This window comes from Acipenser ruthenus, chromosome 3, assembly GCF_902713425.1.
Source record: "Acipenser ruthenus chromosome 3, fAciRut3.2 maternal haplotype, whole genome shotgun sequence".
Lineage (NCBI taxonomy): Eukaryota > Metazoa > Chordata > Actinopteri > Acipenseriformes > Acipenseridae > Acipenser > Acipenser ruthenus.
The window spans coordinates 34,314,853-34,340,449 of NC_081191.1; the positions used below are offsets into that span (position 1 = coordinate 34,314,853).

Consider the following 25,597-nt stretch of genomic DNA (forward strand, 5'->3'; position numbering starts at 1 on the left):
TGAGTACCCCTTTCCTTTCACGATCTGTCTTGGAATGTTTTAAATGTAAGGCATACATGACCTGATGAAGACGGAGGTCTCTGATGCAGAAGTTGGAAGAGGGGTCGAAAGCCTGGGTCCGGGAGGTGATTTAGCCGCACCGAAGGAATATGCAGCAAGCTGAGATGAACATTGCTTTCAGGAGGGCGTCTTTGTATGGAGTGAAGCAGCCACAGCAGAGAATGTTGACGAGTGATTGCAGCACTTCTTTAGTAATGGGTAGTTTGGGGGGACGGTGGTGGAGACTGGGAGCGGATCATTGGGTGCCGCGTAGCAGCATTTGAATACGTGAAAAGGAGTTTAAAGGTGTGTTTAAGCCAAAATGAAATTGTAATCCTGTTAGGTAGCTTTGTATGGTAGAAAGGGACAGTTTTCATTTAATATAGCAAAAAGTAATGAATCCGATGATGGAACATTCGGAGGGAGAGGAAGCATGAGATTTGGATAGGATACAGAATCTGCAAAACAACTGCCAGGCTGAGTTACAGGTTGCTTGGGTACTTGGGGAAACCAAGAACAGCACAGGAACTTACTTAGAGGCACTGCAGTAAACTTCAACAAAAGAACGTCATAATAATCCAAATATTTTAGCACAGAATATTTTAATAAGTTGTTTTATGCATTATTGTAATACTAGTTATATCTCAGACTTAAATTCACTTGAATTGGTGAGGCAGCCTCTCTCGAAAGGTTTTTATTACCGATACAAAGCATTTTTGTGATTTAAACATATTTTAATTTTAGGAAATAGAGATCATGGATGCATAGCCCAATTTTAAAATTAAATTTGGGATCGGGAAGATGCATGAACAACTTTAACACCATACTGGATACATTTAATTGCATCAAAAATGTTTCAGTTAATAATACCAAATTTCCAGGGATGAGGCATTTCATGAAATGCCTGATTTCACAATATGCCTGTAACATATATATATATATATATATATATATATATATATATATATATATATATATATATATATATATATATATATTTGTCAAATATTGTATTTATGTAAAGGTACAGGTCCTTAAACACAGTACTGTTTAAATGGCACTTACTCTACTGACATGACCACATCCCTTTATAATACTATATATATATATATATATATATATATATATATATATATATATATATATATATATATATATATATACATACATATATATATAAATCTCAAAATGCTGCAATTCCTGGCATTGTCCCTTTTTATGGCAGTTAATATCATGTTTGAAATCAGAACTTTGCAGGATTGATGTCAAAGTATTATGTCTGCTAAGAAATAAATAATAATAATTGATGTACGCATTCCTGATGCAATTTTTTAAACAGACAATTCATTGATAAGATTGAGGTTAAACAAAAATCTTAGATGTTTCACAGAATTGAAATTTAAATCCCCCAAAAGCAGTAGTAGCCATTTTACTATATGAATACTCTACTATATCAATTAAATGTGGAATAATGACATAATTCATTATATAACGCACTGGAAATAATAAACAAAATGAGTTTAAGAACAAAAGAAATGTGAGGGGATCCACTTGACTGCACTGCATAAATACTAATTTCACAAGCTGCAGACATGCCTAATGAACGCCGCAACATCGGCCCTTCAACTGCAACCTAATTAGCTACAGATAAACTATTAAATGTTTCCAGTCCTTCACGTTCTCCCCTTGTCAAGCTGCAGGCTATGCGTCTTTTTTCTTTAGTTCATGCTGTTGTGTTGATATCTTCATTCTTTGGTCTCATAGCAGTCCCAGTCTTGTGTAGAGTACATTTCCTTTTTGTTTAATTGTGTTTAGTTGGGTGGGAAAAAAAAGTATCTATTTTCAGTTCGATAGCCCATTCATCGACACAGCAGATGAGACAGTCTGGAGAGGCTGGAGGTCATCCTGCTTTCTACACCGGTTGCGGATGAATTTGAAGAGAAAGGTGGCAGGAATGACTAAACTCGGCACTCCAGCCAGGATAAAAATTATAGCATAGATCCAGTTGGGGAAGGGTAGTCTTTCAAGGATGGGGAAATTAACCTGTTACATCAAAAGAAACACTAATTAAAAACTTTTCTCTCAGCTCAAGAATAATTTCCCACAAGCTGAAGCGTTACTTTTATTCTGCATTAGGCATGGCTTTAGCGTGTGGTCATCATTAAGAAATTGTGGTACCTCTAGTAATTTTTGGAAATCCCGCTTTGAAACATTAGAGAGCAGGTATCATAAATCTCAAGGACTGAGCCAATGAGAGAGCCCAGTTGCTTGTGAGAACAATCAGAAGGCTTTTGACAGAAAAAACAGTATTGTAACAAGCCTGCCACTGTACAAACTTAACAATGTATTTCTTATTAAATATATGTTTATGATGTCAGGCTATATTTTAGACCTAGTACCAGTATTTAGAATAAGTAGTTTTTTGCATGAAAACAAGCATACTGTACTTTGACAGTGTGAGTTTGTGCCTGTCACTGAAATAATTGTGTTTAAAATGGATTGAAAACTGTAAATATTGACTAATGCTGATTATCACTTTCTTTGCAAAATATGAGTGAACGTGAAATATTTAAAAACATTTTTTATTAAGGTGAAAAACATTAAAGGAGCGATAAGAAAACCAATCAAAAAGGGTAGGTTTCTTGGGCTAAAATCAATTTTTTTTCCTGTGCCAAAAATGTCTTACAAACTTATGTACCACCAAACTATAAGAAACTAAGTCAAGTAGACAAATGTTGTTCTGACTTGTGCTTTCTTCAGTGCACTAATGTGTACTAAACATTTGTACGTAAAACTGCATCTACTTACGTAATCTGGGTTCCAGGCAATGTAGAAGAGCTCTTTATTGACTTTCGTGACAAAGTAAAACAATAAGATAACTAACATGACAAGAGGGCTGATTACTCTCCACGTGGCTTGCCAGAAGATGTTTGGTTTATGTCCGATCATAAATTCAATGTCGTCATTAAACCTGTCATACAGTAAAACCACAGATAAATAAAATGTTGGTCTGTTCTTAATACTGCAAGGTTGTTCAAATTGAAATACAGTGCTCCCTCGCTATAAAGCGGGTCTCGGGGGACACACAATATGAGTGTTATAACCAAAGAGTGTTATAAACGGGGGAGGCGGTGGGGGGCGCCACGTGTTACTGACTAAAATACAAAATAAAAATAACTCCCTCTCTATAATGCACGTATAGTGAAGTAAAAATGTAACTTTCCATGAATTAACCATACATAAAGCACCATGTAATCAATGCTATATTTAAAATAAAAAAGGTAATATTCCCACTCATGGATCATTTTAATGAGCACTTTTTAAACTATAAATAGCCTGGCTAAACGGCAGTCGGGAGTTCAGTTAGAAGCGACAGACAAGCAAACCAAGTGCGAGAAGGAGAGCAGGTCGGGCGAGGGGAAGAGGGAATGGGCTCGCTCCAGGTTTGGCTGCCGGAGCGGGGCTGAAGCATCTCGTCTCCTGGAGAAAGCTACAGCTCCTCTCGCAGCAAAAAAGTAAATACATTAGAAAAGATAACCTCGTAATAGACTGAATATTTACTTAGTTATAAAACTAATGCTGAATAAGATGTTTGTGTTATAATGTGTCAGCGCAGCTTTTCTTCAGTTCAGATACTGTATCAAAAGGGAGAGACAGAAACGGAAGTTAGACTGAGAAGTTGTTTACAGTTTGAACAACACCGGTACTGTATTTACTGTAGAAATATTGCATGAATCACTAGTATAGGGAATTGGGGGACATGCTGTAGGAGCGTTATATCCGAGGCGCGTTATAACCGAGAGCTTTATAGCAAGGGAGCACTGTAGTGAACACTGAACATCTGCCAGACTGATTTTGTTTGCATGTGCTTTTATGTGGTGCAGAGACACATACATCATATTTACAGGGGAATTGTGTGGAAGCAGATATAATATAGGAATCTACTTGGCCACAGTATTCTACCAGGGATTAGGGATTGTAAACATTAAGACATACAGTTATCAACTAGTAATGCAGATTTGTTTCTGAGAAAATAAATGGACATGCTTTCAAGTACTTGAACTGTGTATGCATAGCAGTGATTACTAATACCCAATACATATATTGTAGTTTCTAAGTTGTAATATATATATATTATTAATTTACAATAACAGGCTACTGAGGCTGAATTCTGGAAGGGGCAGAGTATGCCAATAGAGTATAATACACTACATTCTTCTACAGTGTATCTAGACTGGTTTGTCATTGGATCATTTCTGTGTTGTCTTACCTGTCAATTCCGTAAATGTAGACAACACCCACCATCTCACAAAAACCAATAATCAACAGCGGGATGGACCCAGCAAATTCATCAAACAGTGCCAGCCAGTAATTCCCAGATGCTTGTACAAAGATCAAGGCAATCAGAAATGACACCAAACAAATTAAACCTGAAATAAAATTAAAAAATGAAATCAGCAGACTGGGAATGCAATTGGTAAACAAATAATAATAATAATCTGATGAACATGGTTACCAGTGAGGGCTTCCTTGGGCCATGATTTGGGGAAAACATTCAGATCCTGCAAAGGCACCAAGACCCCTTCCATATTACCAAACATGGAGGACAAACCAAGACAGAACAACATGATGAAGAACAGGATGGACCACAAGGGGGATACTGGCATCTTGGTAATAGCTTCTGTGAACACAATGAACGCCAATCCAGTCCCTTCAACACCCTGCAGGGAAACAATAGTTCACAATCACAAATATACAGTACAGGATTTGCACACAGTGTAGCCCTTCTACCAAATGAGAGTGTTGTGCAGAACTTGTAGAGAGACTGTAGATTTCACGTCAGTAGAATTCCACTGGAATTCACTGGAACTATCAACCGAAATTTGTCAGAATGTTATTATTTTTCATTATTGATTCCGCTGAGTGTCTTTGAGACATTTAATTTACAACGGTGTATGAAATTATTATTAGTTCAATTAAGGGTATAGCTAATTAATTGAGCACTCAGTTGGAATGAAAATCAGCAGAAACAGGGGGTCCCCAGTACCAAGTTTGAGAAGCCCTGTCCTAGCAGAACCATTTCCAGTGATAGTATTGACAATGAAGCAACCAGTGATGTGGTTACTGCACTGCATAGCCACAGTAATTCCACTGCGCAGCTACTGAAATCAGTTGGAAAGCTATGCCATTTTTACTGCATGCCTGTAAAGGCAAAACTATGGTGGCACAGGCTTGAGGTGGAAAAGGCATATCTGTAGCTAATAAACGTAATAACTGCTCAAAGTCAGAGAGAAGATCTATGCCTGTATTGGCTTTAAGAAGCCCAAAACCACACGTTATTTTATTTATTTTCTTTCAGCTAACAATGAAAGTGTACTGAACTGCATTCCTTATTTCATGTGAAATGGTTTCTCAGTCACAGTGCCACACAGAGAACATTTGTTATCTGACAAAATGTAAAGCAAGCATACCTCACTAAGGAACGCATCCAGGTTGCAGGTTTCCAGATTAAGGTTTTTAATGACCTCAGGGTATGTGAGGTTCAGGTTTTCAAGAACCTTGTCATAATTATCTGCAGTGATGTTTCTTTCAGGTAGATCAAAAGTATTCATTAGAGACAGGATATTTCTGCAAACAAAAAAAAAAAAAAAATGAAATTGTATCAGTCTTCCTTTTCTCATGCATGTTCAACTGCCTGACACCTTACACAATTCCCAACACTTCCATTCTGGTGGATTGTGCCAAATTCCCTAGCTGCTTTTCACCCAGTGCCAGATGCAGAATAAAAAGAAGACTATGCCAGAGATGTTGTTCAAGTATGAAATGCAACCATTACCGAATGGGTATTTACCTCCTAAAGACTCCAGTCCTAAATACTTTATACCAAAGCTGGATAACAAAAGGTCCAGCTAAAATTGCAGTATAACTGTCATGGTGCCGAATGGTAGTGCCCAAGGCAGACTCGGCTTAGCATCTGCAATCATGCCCTTGTGACAGCTTGGGTGTACTCACCCATTCGGTAATGGTTATATTTCATATTTGAAAGAGAACGTTAGGTTATTATCAAACCCTGGTTCCCTGAAATAGAAATGTAACCATTAACCTTCAAGTTCACTGCGTCCATTATTCACAGCAGACTTGAAGGAAAAATGATGCTGAGATCTGTGACTGCAGTGCTTTTCTTCCCTCGGGGGTGGGGTCACGACTGCGTTAGACTCAAAGAGCAGCTTTTGTATAATGTATACAGGATATGGGTCTTTAGGAAGTAAATATCCATTTGAAGAAAACATAGTACATAGTTTTTTTTTTCCAAATACTGCCAAAATAGACTGATTTTGTCTATATGACAGCTACAAGCCCTTTAGTGCCCCTCAGCAGGTACTACTACCTATTTACCAATATTGAGGTATGACCTTGGACTCCAATCTATCACCAGTGCAATCTTAACCTAACCTTGCTTTATTCACAAAGTGATCAAGGTGTGTTGTCTTCAATCAGTTTTTCTTAGGGACAGGTCAAATTGCCCAGAAAATAACACAAATATCATTGGTACAGTGTTTATTAAAATGGAAATGTTTGGATTTGCCAGTGTCAAAGTTAATTACCTATCATTGCAATCGTCGTATCTCTCCGTTGCACGGAAACCAATGATGGAGTAGATTACTGTGGCAGCATAAACAGAGGTAATACCATTAATGACAGAAATGGTCACAGCATCCTGCTCACAGTGGTTGCTGGAAAACAGAAAAAGAAAGACATTTAAGCTTCAGTGTCCTGTGAGCATGGTACATTTTACAGTAAAGTAGAATTCTTTAGTGTGTGTTTACTACATTCTGCAGTATTTTTGCTGTAACAGTTCACAGGAAACAACTAAGTAACTGATATTTTAAAGGGCTATTCACTTTTTTGCATTTTAGTCTAGAATATACAGTATACAATTGTAATCGCAATTACAGTATTACATTTACACATTTTCTATGTCTTTTAGTTCCCTTTCATTTCGAAGATGACCACCAAAAATTACATATGGGATATGCCTGCTTATTGATAGGTATTTTCTGAGCTCTCTATACCAGAGCTGCCAATAGGCCCCTTCCTGGGATGATGCCCTCGGTCCCGCCTACCGAGGGGTTAAAGCCATCATTCCACGGAAGCCATTTCTCTTTTTGCCTCTCAAGATGGTAAGGTAAAACCCTCTGTGTTGGTATCTGAGCGTATTGTGAAAAAGAGCTTTGAGTCTACTGCAGTTCCCTTGCCTTCAGGCTAAAAGCTGGCTTGCCACTTTCATGGAATCAGTGACTCCTGATTCAGCCTTTTATCTTTCTATCTTTCCTCAGCAATCTGTGCGCACTCGCATTGCAGGCTGCTGCTTTCCTATCTGTGGTACATGAGTCGACTGCCTGTGCAGTATTGATTTAAAGGAGTGAGTGTGTTTTTTTTTTCCAGCCTTCACTTGTGTTGGAGCACGTCCTCCACCGGGGCTATGCTTTGCCATACCCCCGATGTCAAGCGACTAAGCTAGCTGCCGTGAGGCAGTTTAAATATATCTAATATATATATATATATATATATATATATATATATATATATATATATATATATATATATATATATATATGGTGGGTGTTGTTGACTAAATACCCTCGCTGGCACATCTGCAGTGCACACGCGGTACACCCGCTTGCCTGCATTATGCAGCATCTAGATAAAAGATCGAACAACAACAGCAGTGTGTTCCCCACTCCTATTTCTTATTATTTTTATTGTACTCGTCCACAGATTCGCCCGTCGCGGCTTCGGCCTGTGTGTCCCCTGGTATACGCTACGTGTTGACCATGGTGCTCGGTGCCCTCTGTGCGCATAGCACTTCGGTGCACACGGTGCTTGGTGCACTCATTGCGTACGGTGCTTGGTTCCCTCGGTGCGCATAGTGCCTCAGTGCATATGGTACCCCAGTGCACTTAGTGCACACGGTGCTCGGTGCACGCGGTGCTTGGTGCACTCATTGTGCAAGGTGCTCACAGTGCTCGGTGCGCATAGCACCCCAGTACGTACAATACCTGGTGCACACGGTGCTCGGTGCACTTGGTGCGCACAGTGCTTGGTACAGTCAGTGCACAGAGTGCCTCTGTGCTCGGTGTGCTTGGTGCGCACATTACTTTTGTTTATTTAGCAGACGCCTTTATCCAAGGTGACTTACAGAGACTCGGGTGTGTGAACTGTGCATCAACTGCAGGGTCACTTACACTTACGTCTCACCCAAAAGACGGAACACAAGGAGGTTAAGTGACTTGCTCAGGGTCACACAATGAGTCAGTGGCTGAGGTGGGATTTGAACCGGGGAACTCCTGATTACAAGCCCTTTTCTTTAACCACTGGACCACACAGCCTCCTATGTGTACATTGCCTGGTGCACTCGGTGCGCATAGCGCTCTGGTGCATGTGCTGTTTGGTGCAAGGCACTTGGTGTGTTTTGCACACACGGCACTCGGTGCACGCGGTTTGCATAGCCTTTCCAGTGTATACAGAGCTCGGTGCAAGTGACACTCAGTGTATGCCGCGCTCTGTGCAATTGGTGCGCACAGTGCTTGGTGCACTCGGTGCGCTTAATAACTTGGTGCATACGGTGATCGGTGCACGCGGTATTCAAACCATGACAAGCCTTCCTTGGTTCCACGCCTGCACATCAGGAAAACATGCCCCACAATGATCGGCACTCTCTCCGTGCGGTGCCTGGAGATAGATGTTCCGTCCCCCATGGGGGAGCCGTCAGTAGCACTCTGGGCCCAAACCTTACTTCTCCAACTGTCGCAGAGCCCCTCGCAGGAGATCCCCTACGCTCAGGCTCCTGCACCAACACCCCGTAGTCGCTCCCCTTCTCCACAAGCAAGAAGGGTGAAGCGCTCAAGGCAGGCGAGGGACATGATGGACTTCAAGGCACAGATGGCCCAGGCCTTTGAGCTACTGTCTAGACAGCAAGCTTCTATGGCGCTGGTGGAGGTCCCGGCCCCGATACCACTTGTACCCGCTCCAGTTCCTAGGTTTCCCATAGTGGCCCAGGAGAATCTGGTTCTCAACCCTATGGCAGCTCATACAAGGCCAGCCCTGGGAGATCCCGCTTTGCCTGGATCTCCTCAGTCAGGCGAGAGGCACTCTCTGGCATCCAGAACCGGGCAGGTTCCAATTATGCATCTGGCCCCTGAACGGGACGACTGGACAGCCCTAGGGCTATCAGATGCAGTTGTGGGTACTCTGCAGAGCGCTAGGACAGACTCCACTAGGTCGCTGTATGCCTATAAGTGGAAGTATATTCAGAATCGGTGTCTGACTAGAAGTCATGACCCAGTTTCTTGCCCCATGCCTGTTATCTTGCAGTTTCTGCAAGAACTGCTTGATGCTGGTAGGTCACCTTCCACATTGAAGGTGTATTTAGCAGCTATCTCTGCATGCCATGTCCCCATAGATTCGGTATCTCCGGGTGTGCATTTTTTGGCTACCTGATTTCTTAAAGGCGCTCGGCGGTTATGCACTCCCAGGAGGGCCGTTCTCGCTGAATGGAGCCTTGATGTCGTACTGGAGGCTTTCACGAAGGACCTGTTTGAGCCCATACACTCCATAGAGTTGAAGCATCTGTCTATGAGGACAGCCTTCCTCTTGGCTATCACCTCCACAAAGCGGGTCAGTAAGCTACAGGTGCTGTCTGTGCACAGCTCCTGTATGCATACAAACCTACCAATAGGCAGGCATATCCCATACGTAATGTTTTGGTGGTTATCTTCTCCTTCAAGGAACCAGGGTTACAGTAAGTAACCTAATGATATCATAGTTTAAACAATCTATACTGCATTGCTTTTGCCTTTTTTTTTTGGAGAAACTAACACTGTTGTCCTAACAATACTACAAACGTTGGTCTCCAAAATGCACAAATTTATCCAAAGCAATTAATTCCTTCAAAAACAGAAGAGTAAAAAAGTTCACAATTAATGCTGAATGTAATATTAGAAATAGAGACACACATTTATATATCTTCTGTTCAGTTTAGTTCGTGCAGTGACCAGAGCTTTCTAATCCCTAATTATTTTTGGAACATTAAAATCCAACCTATGCAGTTTGATCACTAGTAGAAGTCACTACTCACTGGACTGAGTTGTAGCTGGAGAAGGATATGAGGCCCCCAAACGCCAGGGAGAAAGAATAGAACACCTGAGCACCTGCATTTAACCATGTGTCTGGGTTTGACAGTTCTGCAATCTAAAACAAATTAATAAATAAAAAATGTATTGTTACATTTTGAATAAATAATAATGAGAATTATAATAATACACAAACATGCTTAAGATGATGTAGAAACATAGCATAATACTTACATCTGGTGTGAACAGAAAAACAATTCCATTAACGGACCCTTTTAGGGTTAAACCTCTTATCAGAAATATTGTGAGCACAACGTAAGGGAGGGTAGATGTTACATACACAGCCTAAAAAAAAAAGACTTTATTAATAAAGTAATAATGAACCGCTGTTTCTCTTTTCCATTCTTGAATAGAAGGTAACCTCATGCCCTATTCCATCTACTACTGAATTGCTATAACTTGGGCAACAAGTAGAGACACTGTGGATTCAGACGAGAGAAAGATGTGAATTACTATTACAGTAGCTGACCTGAATAGTATCATAAATTATCTCATTCCAATTTGGTGGGACAGAGCAGTCAAAAGGATCATGCATATATCCAACATTTCACTTAAAGAGCTTCTAATTTGCATGATGTTTTCAATTGTTCCGAATGGTTCTAATTGTAATTACTAAAATACATTATATATTTTTTGATAAGTCTGTGTTCTAGTTGCCTGCCATATGTAACCTGCTAAACCAGCCATAGACTAACAGTATGTAATGAAAATCCCGGCATGTAATCCGCCACTTTGAAAACAAGTTGCCTTTAGTTTTGCTGGCAATATGCTGCTGTGCACTAGATGGTGCTAGCGCTTACTAATGTAAAGACACCTTTGGCTGAGCAATCCTTCATTACACATGTCTATGCCAGGGAACTAGGACTGAAGAGCAGCTCCTGAACTCATAAGGTAACAGTAAAAAAAAAATAAGAAAATGTAATTTGAAGCAACTTTGTAGGAAATAGTGTCCAAAAACATGTGTACAACATGTTTACAGGCAATGGCATTGTTTATAATATAGAAGTGCTAATAAACTTGTAAAGACAAGCTTTTATTAGAGTAAACTAAACAGCTGCACAATAAATACCTTTCCAGTAGTTTCAATGCCTCTAATACAACACACATATAAGACGGCCCAGGCACACACAAGGCAGAGTAGCAGCCACCACTGGATACTGCCAGAATCATCAATGCTTGTGGAGGAATTCAATGTACTTCTGTACCAGAAATAGTCAACAGGAGAGCTCTTGGCACACTCTTCAACATAACCTGAGCAGGACCAATTCGGATGTTAGTGTACTCTAATGTAAGTACCTATTCAGGAAACAAATGTGCATTTATAGTACTGCACTAAGGAAAGCATATTTTGTTTTATCTATAAGGGATGCAATACATTTTAAGTGTTATACTTCTGTGATATACTTTTATTAATTACATTGGTAATCTGTACACAGAAATAACTCTGTAATTAAACATGTAATTAAATAGCTACAACACCATTTGGAGCCATATTTTCGAAGCATCTACTCTAGTCTTTAACTCCTATTTTTTTATAAGGTGGAAACTCAACAGTAATGTATACAACTGAGAAACACACAACTTGAAAGATCTTAAGATACCTCCAATTACAGCCAATAGGTGTTTTTTTTAAAGACGAGTGAATGCTTTGAAAATAGTGTATGACAATGTTTTATTTACACTTGAAAGCAAACGTGGGTATAGTTATGAAATTGTTGTTGTTTAGAATCACTTTGTCTCAGTTTTGGTCATCATATTCAGGTGACTTTAAAATACAGGTAGAGCTCTCAGAATCATGTTTATCCACTGTTGCAGGCGGACAGGTTACACATTGGTGTAACCTAATGTAATTTGAATTTGGACATGATACTTGTCGCTCTATTGACTTCACAGGGGTCCTTTAAACATCAGTTCTAAGAAGTCAGGAAGATGGGTTGACTGAAAGGGAAAATTAAGCAAACTGATTCTAACCAACAATAAGATTAACATTTTGTTAATTATTTCCAGTGTTTCATTTATCAAGTTTAGATACAGTACACAGATATTCAGATAAACTGGTTGTCTTAACAAAAAGAGAAATTACAATATATATATATATATATATATATATATATATATATATATATATATATATATATATATATATTTAATGAAATACCTGTTCTGTTGTCATTGAGTGGACAATGGCTCCAAGGAAGAGGGTCTTGGAAGGAATTGAAGAAATACCACATCACCCAAGCAATGATGGTGTTGTAGTACAAACCCACAAGGAAGGAGACACACATTGATGCTATACCTACAGAACAATAGATATTTCATTATTAGAAGGCCTTTGAACGTTACTCTCGTTTTACTTTGGAGTATTTGATGACTAACATCCCTCTGTCAGCATCCTATCCACTCTAAATGCAGACTTCCATCTCGATCTCATCCAGTGATGAAGGCCATGACCATCAAACTCAGAGACATCTTTGCTAACATCGAAGCAACACTTACCTATTCCCCCCAGGTAAGGGTGAATTCCATTCCAGACCCCCACACTGCCTTTCCTCAGGCGTTGGCCAATTGCAAACTCCATATGCAGCAATGGGATGCCTTGCACGACAAGCAAAATGAGAAAAGGAATCATAAAGGCTCCTGAAATGAAAAGAAAGACAGAAGAATTACATTTTATTTCTCAGGCTGGCCATCACATTCATTCGAAATTCCATTCCAAGTATTTATCCAGAAACTAGACTGGGACAGAGAAAGTCAATTAATGAGCATTACTGTAGTTTGGTGCTGGATACATTTTATAGTTGCAGAGATGAGTACTTGTGACGGGGTTCACCCCGCCCCTGTATTATTATTTGTATATTTGTATGTTTTGTATTATTATATTATTATGATTTATTGTATTATTATTGTTGCGGCCTGGATAAATGCCGTCACCATTATTTGTTTTTGTTTTGTGTGTTTTTAGAACCTCGTGAAGATGTGTGACTGATCAGCTACTGAGTATTTAATTAGTTGACAGTCACGCATCATTTTTAAACTCATGCAGACTCTGGCTGAGGGGTAATAAGATAATAACTAGCTAGTTAACCCCTTGGCCAGAATATAAAAGCCCTGCAGATTGGCTGCACGGGGAGAGAGGAGAAGTAAAATTAAAAGAAAAAGAAAACCAAAACAAAACTAAAAATAAGTCTGTGTCAGTGAAGGCTACTGCCCAGCCTGACCGATTTATGTATTGTTGTGTGTTGTATTGTTGTGAGATTTGTTTTATTTAACATATTTATTTTCTCTCTGTGAGCAAGTGCTTGTTTTGTTTAAACCTTTAAAATAAAGACGGCACAAACGCCATTGCACCCTACCTGCAGTATCTGTTTAAGTTCCTGCTTCTGGCCTGACGTCTCCACACACGCCATCCTGTCACAGTACTACATAAGGTTTTCCAGTATATATATATATGTTTTAGCATAATATACGCAACATCTATCATCTGAATATGGTTGGACTTTTTCATAAAAAGCCTAGAAGGAAAATAAAGCTCTAGGCAGCGCTCCAGATAAGATTTTGTGTCTGCGAGTAACTTACCCTCTAATTTTAACACAGAGAGGAAAATATATTTTCAGGGGGTACAATGCAACATTACCTTGAAGTCATGAGTATTCTCGATAAATACTGTACAATCTTTAATGGTAATGGGGTAGGCATTAAAAAGAGCCTTCCATTATAACTGCAATGTTACTTTGAACTACTGTACAACCACATGTGTGTTCTACAAGGGTCTTTATCAGCTTGGCGCATTTTTTCGAGGTATCATACTGACTGCAAATTAATGATGTTACTTATTTTAACATTAAACTTATTTAAACATTAAATTCAGTGACCATGTTAAAACTTCAATATGAAGCCATACTGATAAATAAAATAAAGAAAATGCATAAGTTAAAAAAAACAGTTTGTTTAAATATTATAGGCACCTTTTTTTAGCGATTGCCTCTGACGATGGATCGAATAGGATTTGTAGCTGGACTGGGGTGTTTACGCTGCCTTCAACCTGTGTAGCGTCGATTTTGTCTGTGATTAGCTGAAGATTGTATAATGTTTGTTGGGTTACAGTTTCCTAGTAACTGAAGACATTGTATTTTGGGAGATGTAGTTGTTAGTGGAAGTTTTAGGGGAGGCAGGAGGGGAGGCAGAGAAGCTGTGCAGCAAAATTGCTATGCATATTTTTTAAATTTAAGTTTAAATTTAGTGCGTATTTTTGATTTTTTAATGTGTAAAAATGGCAGGTACAGAGGTTATCTGGAGCACTGGCTCTAGGTATCATATACTGGGCATGGGGAACATCAAAGCACTCTTGCCTCCATACCAGGCAGGATCAAATCTGAATGAAGCCAAGCACAGTGCTAGGGCACTACAGCAATCAGTAGCATATGTAAAAGGAATAAATGGCAGGCAGTGGTCAGTTGAGCATTGGAGTGTGCTTCCAGGGCTTCATATATTACGAGCACTAAATTCACAACAAATAAAAGTTATCTGTGTGGAGCAGTTTTGTACAGAGTTAATTCAAATTATTTGCTATCCCAATGTTGACCAAAAATATATCAAACACATTATATCGCATTACATTACTGCTCCAATAACTTTTAATGTCTATGTGGCATTAATGTCTACATTACTTGCTGCAATGTTTGACTAATAACATGCAAAATAAAATGTATTTATCTATCAAATGTGGCAACCAGTGCTTGCCCAGAATAACTCTAGCTTCATTTATTTTCTCATTCAATAAATGATAATAATAATATGAGTGCTATGAGCAGATGTTGAAAGTCCACCCTGACATCCTTATTATCCCCAACATAGCATTTAAACAAAAGATAAGAGATGTCTGTATTATCTTGATTCATTGTGTGCAGTGTTCTCACAGTGCAATGAAAGGTACTAATGATATTAATTATTCTGTATATAACAGGAGAATAAATATATATCCACAATTTCCGGGGGAAACAATAATGTCACTGGTATCAGTCCATTGTCTCAGATAAGTCATTCAAGGCAAACCGAAAATAGCTTTTTTATGCAAGCACCAGCATTCTGTGTATTAATTGTAAAGTGTTAGTAATCCTACAGGTAGTGAACAAAAGAATTGAAATACCTGGGTAAAACATCCCAGCATGCTTAGGGTCATGTATAAAAATGCTGGACAGGCCTGGTTGTGTATAATTATGGCTAGCATGGCTGCAAGAGGAGACCTCAGTGACTTTGAAAGAGGGGTGATTGTTGGGGCGCGTTTGGCAGGAGCTTCAGTGACCAAGACAGCTCAACTTGCTGATGTTTCATGAGCAATGGCGTCTAAGGTGATGTCGGCATGGAACTCCGAGGGAAAGACATCATCAGCAAAGGGCAACAGTGGGCGGAAGCGCATACTCCAGGATTGTGATATCTGTGCATTAATTCAAAGTGCAAGGCAAAACAGGCGAGCAACTGCAGATCAATTGACTGCAAATTTCAACCTGGGGCGTGAGCAGCCAGTTTCATCAACGGTCCGCCGAGAACTCCACAGAGCGGGATACTATAGTGGCCCAATGCCCTATTAAGTGACTTTACATTGGTGTTTCCATTTTTTTATTCACTACCTGTATATACTGTATAACAAAGTCTGTATGGATAAACTCCCTAATGGAAATAGTGTTCGACAATAAGGCTGTATTTTTTCTCTGAACATGGCAGCACCTGGAACATGGCACTAAAACACTGGTAGATGTTGTAAATATTGCACACAAAAAATTGCAATAAATATGCAAAAGTTACTGTAGCAAACAGTATAGTAAAGTGCTATTTTATTACATACTGCATGATTTTTTAAGACAAGAAAAAGGCAATGCTTGAATATCACTCGGTAACCACACTCCAGAGTAAATATGCAGCCCCTACATTAATAGCACTGGCATTATTTTATTCACTATGACAGTTAGATAATGCACTTTGAGGTGATGAATCTCAGAAAACAACAGTGTTAATGGTCTGCTGTGGTGCATTCAATAAAATTTAACAAAGTGCTGCTCATAAATCCTGTTTACAAGCTCATTATTGATGTAGTTATATGGGAAAGATTAGCTAAGACTGCTTCACAACCCCTCATGCAAAACAAGACCCACTCAACCGTACCCATGAGAACCAACTGTGAAGATGAGGAAAAGCAGGAGGTTCATCTACTCGAGATGTTTAACAGTTGTTAATGGCCTGTTGTTTAATGACTGGAAAGTAGTAAACCACAGTTTTCCTAGGATGGCAATATAGGAGAGGCATCCTGGAAAATCTTCATATCCCACAATTTCAGATTCATTATGCCTTTTAAACTTAATTACCAGTCATTTCCATTATATATATATATATATATATATATATATATATTTGGTTGATAAGAGGAAGCAAGGTTAGGTGATTCCAGAATTTTCAAGACCTCTGCTTGTAGTTCAGACTACCTCATAATGACATACTAGTTCATAAATATATCTATGCAATTTCATAGTAATATTTATTATCACAAGTTATCATCCTTGTTTTTACTGTACTACAGCCTATGATGTTAAATAAAATATCTAAATGATGTTCATATATATATATATATATAGAGAGAGAGAGAGAGAGAGAGAGAGAGAGAGAGAGAGAGAGAGAGAGAGAGAGAAGCAAACTCCGTTAACACAGGCAGGTGCATCACACAGGGTGAGGCAATCCACACACAGGCGGAGGACTCTTTTGTACAGCGGTATCGGCGCTATGCTTTAGTGCAAGAGGTCCCAGGTTTACGCCGGCCATCTGACTGTGTGTGGATTGCTTCGCCCTGTGTGATGTGCCTGCCTGCGTTAACTGAGATCGCTACAATATATATATATATATATATATATATATGATCTGTTGGATTAAGTTGGATGTATAAAGTTCATTTCAACGGAGTTGACTGTGCAGTGCAGGATTTATTTTTCACGATTCCTTCATTTGGCCTGGCATGGTTTCAGGCGAGTAAATGTCTTTTACTCGTGTCACAATCTGTGACTATAACGTTTTGTTTTATTAATGTTAGTACTGATAATATTACATTACATTACTGTTCAAGTTGTCAATGTATACTGAGTATTAATAGTTTATATTGTGGAACATGGGTAGGAGATTTGTTTTAACCGATGTTTACCTGTTTCCGAAAACCCGGAAGCCCTAAATATAATGTATACGGTATGTTTGCATCAAAGACAAAAAAAATAAAAAATCCATTCTCAGTTCTTGTGCATTATATTTTGCTATTAAAACCTTTCATGGATTGACTTGTTCTATGAAAATGTGTTACATTTACTGAAATAAAAAACACTTTTAAAACAACCAAATTCCCATTGGGCTTATGTTATTTTAGATTCTGTTGATTTTTGTATGTATTACTGTGCAGGGCAGCCACTATAAGATTGTTACCTTTATTAAAAATGTGCAGGCATGAATATACCGATTAATCAACTAATGTCAAAAAATTAACCGATCAAAAATTTTAATCGAGTTATAGACCATTGAAATATATATATATTTCAATGCTAGAACACCTTGAGAGCTATCGATACATCATAATCATGTACCTGTGCTGGCCCTGTGGGCACAAAGTGAATAAACTAAACTAATTCTAAAATAAACCCTCTACTTTAGAGTACTGTAATCTGTCAAGTGTCATTTAATCTGTAGTATTTTGTATTTAATTATATCCTGATGTAACTATCACTGACACTGTTATCTGCTCCGTTATTGAATCGTATTTTGTCATATACTTGTACTTGCTAGAACCGAAGTGATTGTATTTTATCTTGCTCTTAATTGTAGTAATACTTGTACTGTGATTTTTGTTTACAACTGTAAGTCGCCCTGGATAAGGGCTTCTGCTAACAAATAAATAATAATAATAATAATAATAATAATAATAATAATAATAATAATAATAATTCCACTTTGCTTTAACCAACTGCTAAATACATAAAGGTTTTTTTATTTAACAACATATTTCTTCCAAAGTATCTTGTTTTTTTACTGCTGTCATAAAGATGGGGCTAGGTCCAGATTCAAACATTATCATGGAAGTAATAAATGTATACCATGACCCAGTTAGCATAATCTTCAAAATTTCAAATTAGATCATTTGTATTTATTAAATTAGTTTTTGGCCTTAAGTCTATTTTTTGTTTTAAATAGATATCACTAAAATAGGGTGGTCAATGGAATTCATTCACTAACAGTGTTTTTCATTGGAGACATTAAACCAATGTGTTAACACTGGTGTGCTGGCTGAATTCCACTTGGGAATAAATTCAGTAGTGTTGCCCAACACTGTAAAAAGCATGTCAGCTCTTAAATAGCATTTAATATAGGTATACTTAATATATTTTATAAAGATAGTAGTATTGATAGTAAATTGATTTAAAAAAAATAAAAATAAAAAATAAATTTGAGCAAGATGCCCAAAATCAAAAGTTGTTATTGAAATTAAAACAAAATAACAATTAGAAAAAAAAAAAATTAGGGTAGTGTACATCAGTTTATTGTTTTGCCTTATAAAGTGCTATGGTTGTGGCACATACCTCCTCCATATTTCTGACAAAGGTAAGGGAAGCGCCATACATTTCCTAATCCCACACAGAAGCCGACACAAGTTAACATGTATTGAGTCTTGTTGTCCCATTTAGGTCTGTCATCCACCTCTTCCTTCTCTAGAATTTCCAGTCTCTCATGGGAAGGTATCCTGTCTTCCAAGCCTGGGTTTGGCAGCTTGAACTTCATGATTGAGATTCAGCAGTGAGAGATAGCAGGGAAGTCAAGTCAAAGTGTGCAGGGGCTACCAAGTGGATGTGTCTGAGGCTGCCAGGTGATATTTATAGTGAACCTTTAGCACTCAACCTGAAAGTGCACCGAACACAGATCGAAGTATCAGCACAACAGATCATCCATCCGAGTCCATGCTTGATAATAATTAATATGTTATTTGGGGGAGGGATGAGAATAAGAAGAACATTTAGGTCAAACAATTAGACAGGCTAACAACACCGCAGCCCTCTGTGCTAATTGCTGACGATAAGAAAATAATAGTAAACCGTCATGGTGGAAGGGGCGGTATTTATGTTCTTGCACATTCATCAGCAGAGGGGCAGCCCAGCATCATGCAGCAGTGACTGGCTGAGGTGAAGCTTGCTGGGACAGTTCAACGTCACAGTTGTCAGTGATGCCAGACCAAGGGAGCTCACATTAGATTCACATTTGGAGTGTCGCCTAGGCATACAGGAATGGGACAGTTTTTGTGGCCTCGATGCCTGTTCAGGGAAATAATTAACAATATGTATCATACTGCAGTGCGTATCATGTGTATCGTTTGTATCTGTCGTGATTCATTCAAAAGTACAACACAGATAGTTGGAGTCCACAAAATCTTTCTTGAATGGTTAATAAATGAATGCATGCATGTACCCCTATCTCATTCAGATTTTCCCCTTTTACAAAATAGGTCAACATTAATGATCTTACTATACATTATACAAGGTAGGCTATCAGGGCCATACCATGCACAATATAGATGGCACTGTGACCTTAGTGTGTTGTTAACCCCCTAGAAATAATTGTAATTCATCCAGGAATGGTACCACTAATCTTGCCTCACACTCCTCTCATGCTTTCCCCATGTTTTACTACACTTTGTTATGCTTCTACTATGGTAAACTTTTGTAAAGAGTGGAAAGTGTTCAGAAGTGTGAATGCCTGAATTTCCTGAAACATTTACACATTTGATATGAGAAATAGTAAGAATAAAACAAAACAACAAGACTGGAGAACTGTGTCCATCTAATAACATTCACAGTTTCAAGTGGTGTGTTCAGTTGGCAAGTCATGAATCATTTTCAGTACATGGTTATACAAGTTATTTATAGAGGCACTTCCAAAAATCAGATGCTATAAATAAAAAGGTGCGATACAGGACAGCTTTTTAGTTCATTATCTTGGGTAATATACAGTCCTATCAGTTACCTTGGCGATAGAGCTGCTCAAAGAATCTTCAAAGTCATTCCTTAGCCTTGAACAAGCGATTGCAATATTGTAACAGGTGGGAATAGCAGCCTTGTTTACCAGTAAATGGCATGTGATACTTCAAAGCATAGACTGGGGACTGTAAAACCAACAACCCTGAATGGCCACATTGGGTCCTATTCACAAAACTTCAAATTTAATGGAGGCTTTGTTAATTAAATTAAGTGATCTGTTCATGAAACAATTTTAAACTGTTTTAGAGAGGGGTTAGACGTTAATCCTCATTTTCAAATTTCAATATTAAGACAATCTTTATAAACACAGAAAAATCTTGGGGCTCCCGAGTGGCGCATCCAGTAAAGGTGCTCCGTGTGGAGTGCAGGATGTTCCTTATAGTCTGGATGTCACGAGTTCGAGTCCAGGCTATTCCTTTGCCGACTGAGGACGGGAGCTTCCAGGGGGCGGTGCTCAATTGGCTGAGCGCCGCCCAGTGGGAGGGAGGGTTTGGTCGGTCAGGGTGTCCTCGGCTCACCGCGCACCAGCGACCCCTGTAGTCTGGCCGGGCGCCTGCAGGCTTGCCTGTAAGCTGCCTGAGAGCTGCATTGTCCTCCGACGCTGTAGCTCTTGGGTGGCTGCATGGTGAGTCCGCAGTGTGAAAAATAAATGGTTGGCTGACAGCACATGATTCGGAGGACAGCGTGTGTTCGTCTTCGCCCTCCCGAGTCAGCGCAGGTGTGGTAGCGGTGAGCTTAGCCTAAAAATATTTGGCCATTTCAAATTGGGAGAAAATAATAAAAATAATTGGCAACGACTAAATTTTTTTTAAAAAAAGAAAAATCTTAAAACACTACTTAACAATTGTGAGTAGAGCCCATTAAGTGACATGCTGTGCAACCATCAACAACAAAGAGCTGTAATCAGTTAACCATCAATCTAAAGTAAATTATTTCTTGTAATTAGTGTGTTTTTTGAATTGCAGAAGGCAAGCGGATTAGTCATTTTTGTACATGGTTAACAGCTGCTGATAACAGCAGATTTTTTAAAACTTATTTTATGTATTTATATAACTGTGCATGACACTGCATTTATGTAGCATGTATAGATATAAAGTATAGACTTGTGGCACCTCACCCAAATGGCAGCATACTTTGGGAAGGCAAGTCCATTTCTTTTTTTTTTTTTAAACTTTGTTTATTGGATTTCACAAATTAAGCAGGATGAAACATAAACACAATTTAACAGAGATTTAAGTGGAAATCATATTAATAATAATTATAATTGTTATAAAAGAGAAGAGAATGAGGAGAAAGACAGAAGAGAACAAAAAGAAGGAGCTAGAGAGAAAGACAGAGAAAGAAAGTGCAGTGCTTGCTTTTTCATTATTATTAATTTTATAAAGGAAGATTATGGAGGGGAGGGCAATCTGAGGTTGTCAACATGGGAGAGAAAGGGTTGCCATGCTTTATAAAATCTTGCAGTGGATCCCCTTAATGTAAACTTTATTTTTTTCCAATTTAAGGGAGTACATGAGATCCCTAATCCAGTGAACATGTGAGGGTGGGGCAGCCTGTTTCCAACCAAACAAAATGAGGCGTCTAGCCAGCAGAGTTGCAAAGGCCACGATGTCCGACTGCAGCCCTGTTAAGGGAACATTGTCAGGAATCACACCGAAAATCGCAATGAGTGGAGTGGGGTCAATAGGCACTTGTAAGAACTGAGAGAGGGTCTCAAAGACAGAGGTCCAAAACGGAGCCAGCCTGGGACAGGACCAGAACATATGAATGAGAGAAGCTGGTGCTAGTTTGCATCTGTCACAGGCTGGATCCAATTCAGGGTATATTCTGGACAATTTGACCTTTGATAAATGAAGACGGTGTACAATCTTGAATTGAATAAGCCCATGCCGAGCACAAACTGAAGAGGAATGCACAGGAGCAAGGATGGATTCCCAAATGTCATCAGTTAGCTGGAGTCCTAGATCATGTTCCCACAGGGTTTTCAAAGTGGACAATGAAGGGCAATGCAGAGACAATATAATGTTATAAATTTTAGATATTACGCCCCTACTGTCAGGGTTGAATTCTAGAATCGAATCAGTGATTGATTTGGGAGGCAGTAGAGGAAATTGAATCACTCTATTATGAACAAAGTTTCGAATTTGCAAGTAGCCAAAAAAGTGTGTTTGAGGTAGGTTAATTTTTTGGACAAGCTGGCCAAACGATGCAAAATTATTGTCAATGTATAAATCTTTAAGAGACTTAATACCACTTCTATACCACAGACTAAAAGCAGAGTCTTTCACTGAGGGTGGGAATAGATGGTTTACATCAACAGGGGCAGATATGGACATGGACTGTAGGCCAAACCGCCTCCTAAACTGCGACCAGATCCGGAGGGAGTGACACACCAATGGGTTAACACTAAACTGAGAGGTCGAGAGTGGAAGAGAAGAGCACAGTAGGGCAGGCAGGGAGGTAAAGCGACAGGAGGCTGACTCCATGGCTATCCACGCAGGGCTGCTCCAGTATGACTAAGGCATGGGGGAGGGAAGAGATAGGATCAGAAATATATAAAGGAAGGTCATCAGCATAAAGTGACACCTCTTCGAGGGCAACCTTGTCTTGTACCTCGGTGGAGAGGGAAGTATTTGGATTGCACATCATTTGTGCAAACAGAAGCTGTAGGGGAGGAATATAACAGCTTGATCCATGAAATAAAATTGTGACCAAAGCTAACCTATGTAGAGCAGCAAACAAGTAGTCCCATTCAACACGATCAAAAGCTTTCTCTGCATCTAACGAAAGAATAACCTCAGGCAGGGGAGAAGAGGGAGTATATATAATATTGAACAGGCGGCGAAGGTTAAAATAAGAGTGTCTGCCCTGCACAAATCCTGTCTGGTCAGAGGAGACAATAGAGGGGAGAACCGACTCAAGACGGTGTGCCAGGGTCTTAGCAAGAATTTTAAAGTCTGCATTAAGCAGCGAAATGGGGCGATAGGATCCACAATCAAGAGGGTTCTTATTCTGTTTAAACAGTACAGAGATAGAGGCTTGGCACAGCGTAGGCGGTAGGGACATAGATGTAAGAGATTCAGCAAACATGGTGCTCAGTAGTGGAGACAAACTACAGCTAAATTTCTTATAAAATTCTATGGGAAACCCATCTGGGTCAGGAGATTTACCACTCTGCATTGACCTAATAGCTTGAGTTATTTCATCTGGGGCAAAGGGCTCCTCCAGATGGGCTTTTGAGTCAGGATCCAACGCTGGAACAGGAAGGCTCTCAAAGAAAGAATCGGTTAATGCGGGATCGGCAGGTGATTCCGATTTGTAAAGAGAAAAATAAAATGTTTTAAATTGATCATTAATCTCCTGCTGGTCAGTTGTAGGCAGACCTGATTGAGAATTAATTTGTGGGATCAAATGTGAAGCAGCAGATTGACGCAGATGATGTGCTAAAATTTTGCTAGCCTTGTCACCATGTTCATATAGTGCATGCCGTGATCTAATCATTAATTGCTCTGCCTGTTTAGTGGAGAGAAGGTTGAATTCAGTCTGTAGGGACAATCGTTGTTTAGAGTTCTGGAGTGGGAGAGAGAGCATGTTGCTGATCTAACTGCAAAATAAGGTCAGTTAGTTCTGAGAGCCGCCCTGTTCAAAGCCTGTTGAGTCGAGCACTATAAGAGATTACTTGGCCTCGTAAATAAGCCTTTAAGGTTTCCCTTAAAGTGATGGAGGACATCCCAGGTGTTGAGTTGGTATCCAGAAAGAAGTCTATCTGGGAAGAAATAAACTGGACAAAGTCTTGATCAGATAATAATAGGGGGTTGAGCCTCCAAGGGTGACGTGGTGCCACCTGCCTGTGAAAAACAAGCTCCAAAACCAGAGGTGCATGATCTGATATGACTATACTCTGATACGTACAAGAACGTACAATGGGAAGCGGCAAGTCCATTTCTACATCACACAAACTATACAGACCCATTTGCCATAGTTAATAACTTTGCGTCGACTACTAACTGTTTCAAGATGTGCTCAAGATAAGTCACTCTCAAAGTCTAACTGAAAGATACAAAAGATTTAGTTTTATGTGGTTTCCTTGTTTTATGGCAGGCTAGACCTCACTTTACAAAGGCTTGACACAGTTATCATAGGAACTCACCTTAAAACGCCTCACCATCCGACTTGGCTCACTGCCGAAAGAAGGAAGCTTGTTGTGATTAGGAGATGATTATTGCCATTACTTGCACCACTTTTCCTTTTGTAATATTTTAGTACATATGGCCGCAGATAAAAGTTGGCAACACAGCAGCTGATGGTCAAGACAAAGGAGTTTGATTTACATTTGAGCAAAGCACTCGTAGCTTGCTACAAGTTACAACAAAGGAAATGACTGCAGAACAGTATCAAATAAATATGGAATACCAAAATCCACAATCAGAGCAATAATCAAGAAATATCACAAAATAAATTCAACTGAAATGCTTGAAAGAAGTGGACATCCAAAGACAATTATTGGTACAGCAGGTAGGAGAAAAGATTAACAGCCAAGGATTTAAACAAAGATTTAGAAGCATTAGGCATAACAGCAGATTAAATAACTGTACAAAGGCACCTGAACACAAGAAATAAGAATAGGAATCAGAAGCATTCTTCAACAAAATTCTCTGATCCAATCAGACTAAAATATAACTTTTAGAACCTACAAATGGACCATTTATGTTTGGAGAAAAAAGGGAAAGCCTTCAATGAAGAAAACCTTGTACCTACAGTTAAACATGGAGGTGGTTTGATCATCATATTTGGGTGTTTTAGCAGTTCAGGGACTGGAGACATTCATGTGATTGAAGATTGAATTAATGCAGCCATGTATCAAATATCCTACAAAGTAAAATGATACAATCTGCTTGTAGGCTGATTGGCAGACAGTTTATCTTCCAACACGACAACTACCCCAAGCATACAACTAAGTCAACTCTGTAATTCCTGAAGGAAGCAAAGATAAAAGTCCTGAAATGGCTTTTGCAATCATCAGATCTCAATCGAATAGAAATGGTTTGGACTGATCTGAAAAAAGTTGTAGCTAAGTATTGCATATCCAATCTGTCTGAGCTGAAGGAAATATGCAAGGCAGAATGGGCCCAGATTTCACCAACAACATGTAACATACTGGTCAAGAATGATCATCAACGACCGAAAACTAAAAAAGGAGGACTGTGACAGAAAGACAATGATTCTTAGTGTTAAATCTCCCTCTCGACCTGTGAGGGTGATAAGTAACGGGAACAGAGTACCATGGACTACTTGGCCTGACACTTCGTTCCG

At 39.1% G+C, this 25,597-nt stretch overlaps 1 protein-coding gene across 1 annotated transcript; it reads right to left on the reverse strand.

Moving 5' to 3' along the window:
• Positions 1–1,235: 1,235 nt before the first annotated feature.
• Positions 1,236–19,096, reverse strand: LOC117394494 (sodium-dependent neutral amino acid transporter B(0)AT1-like). Its single transcript, XM_033992832.2, has 12 exons — positions 18,836–19,096; positions 12,729–12,869; positions 12,391–12,528; positions 11,302–11,483; positions 10,407–10,517; positions 10,178–10,290; positions 6,645–6,773; positions 5,511–5,667; positions 4,556–4,760; positions 4,310–4,469; positions 2,848–3,010; positions 1,236–2,082 (listed from the first exon to the last, which is right to left on the reverse strand). The coding sequence occupies exons 1-12, from the start codon at positions 19,032–19,034 to the stop codon at positions 1,882–1,884; spliced, it is 1,899 nt and encodes a 632-aa protein (XP_033848723.2). The 5' UTR covers positions 19,035–19,096; the 3' UTR covers positions 1,236–1,881.
• Positions 19,097–25,597: the final 6,501 nt, after the last annotated feature.

Coding starts and splice junctions, on each gene's coding strand:
- LOC117394494 (XM_033992832.2), bottom strand. CDS start 19,034: ATGAAGTTCAAGCTGCCAAACCCAGGCTTGGAAGACAGGATACCTTCC. Junction 10,291..10,406: donor TTTTTCTGTTCACACCAGAT/GTAAGTATTATG, acceptor AATTTGTTTTAG/ATTGCAGAACTGTCAAACCC. Junction 5,668..6,644: donor TACGACGATTGCAATGATAG/GTAATTAACTTT, acceptor TTTTGTTTGCAG/AAATATCCTGTCTCTAATGA.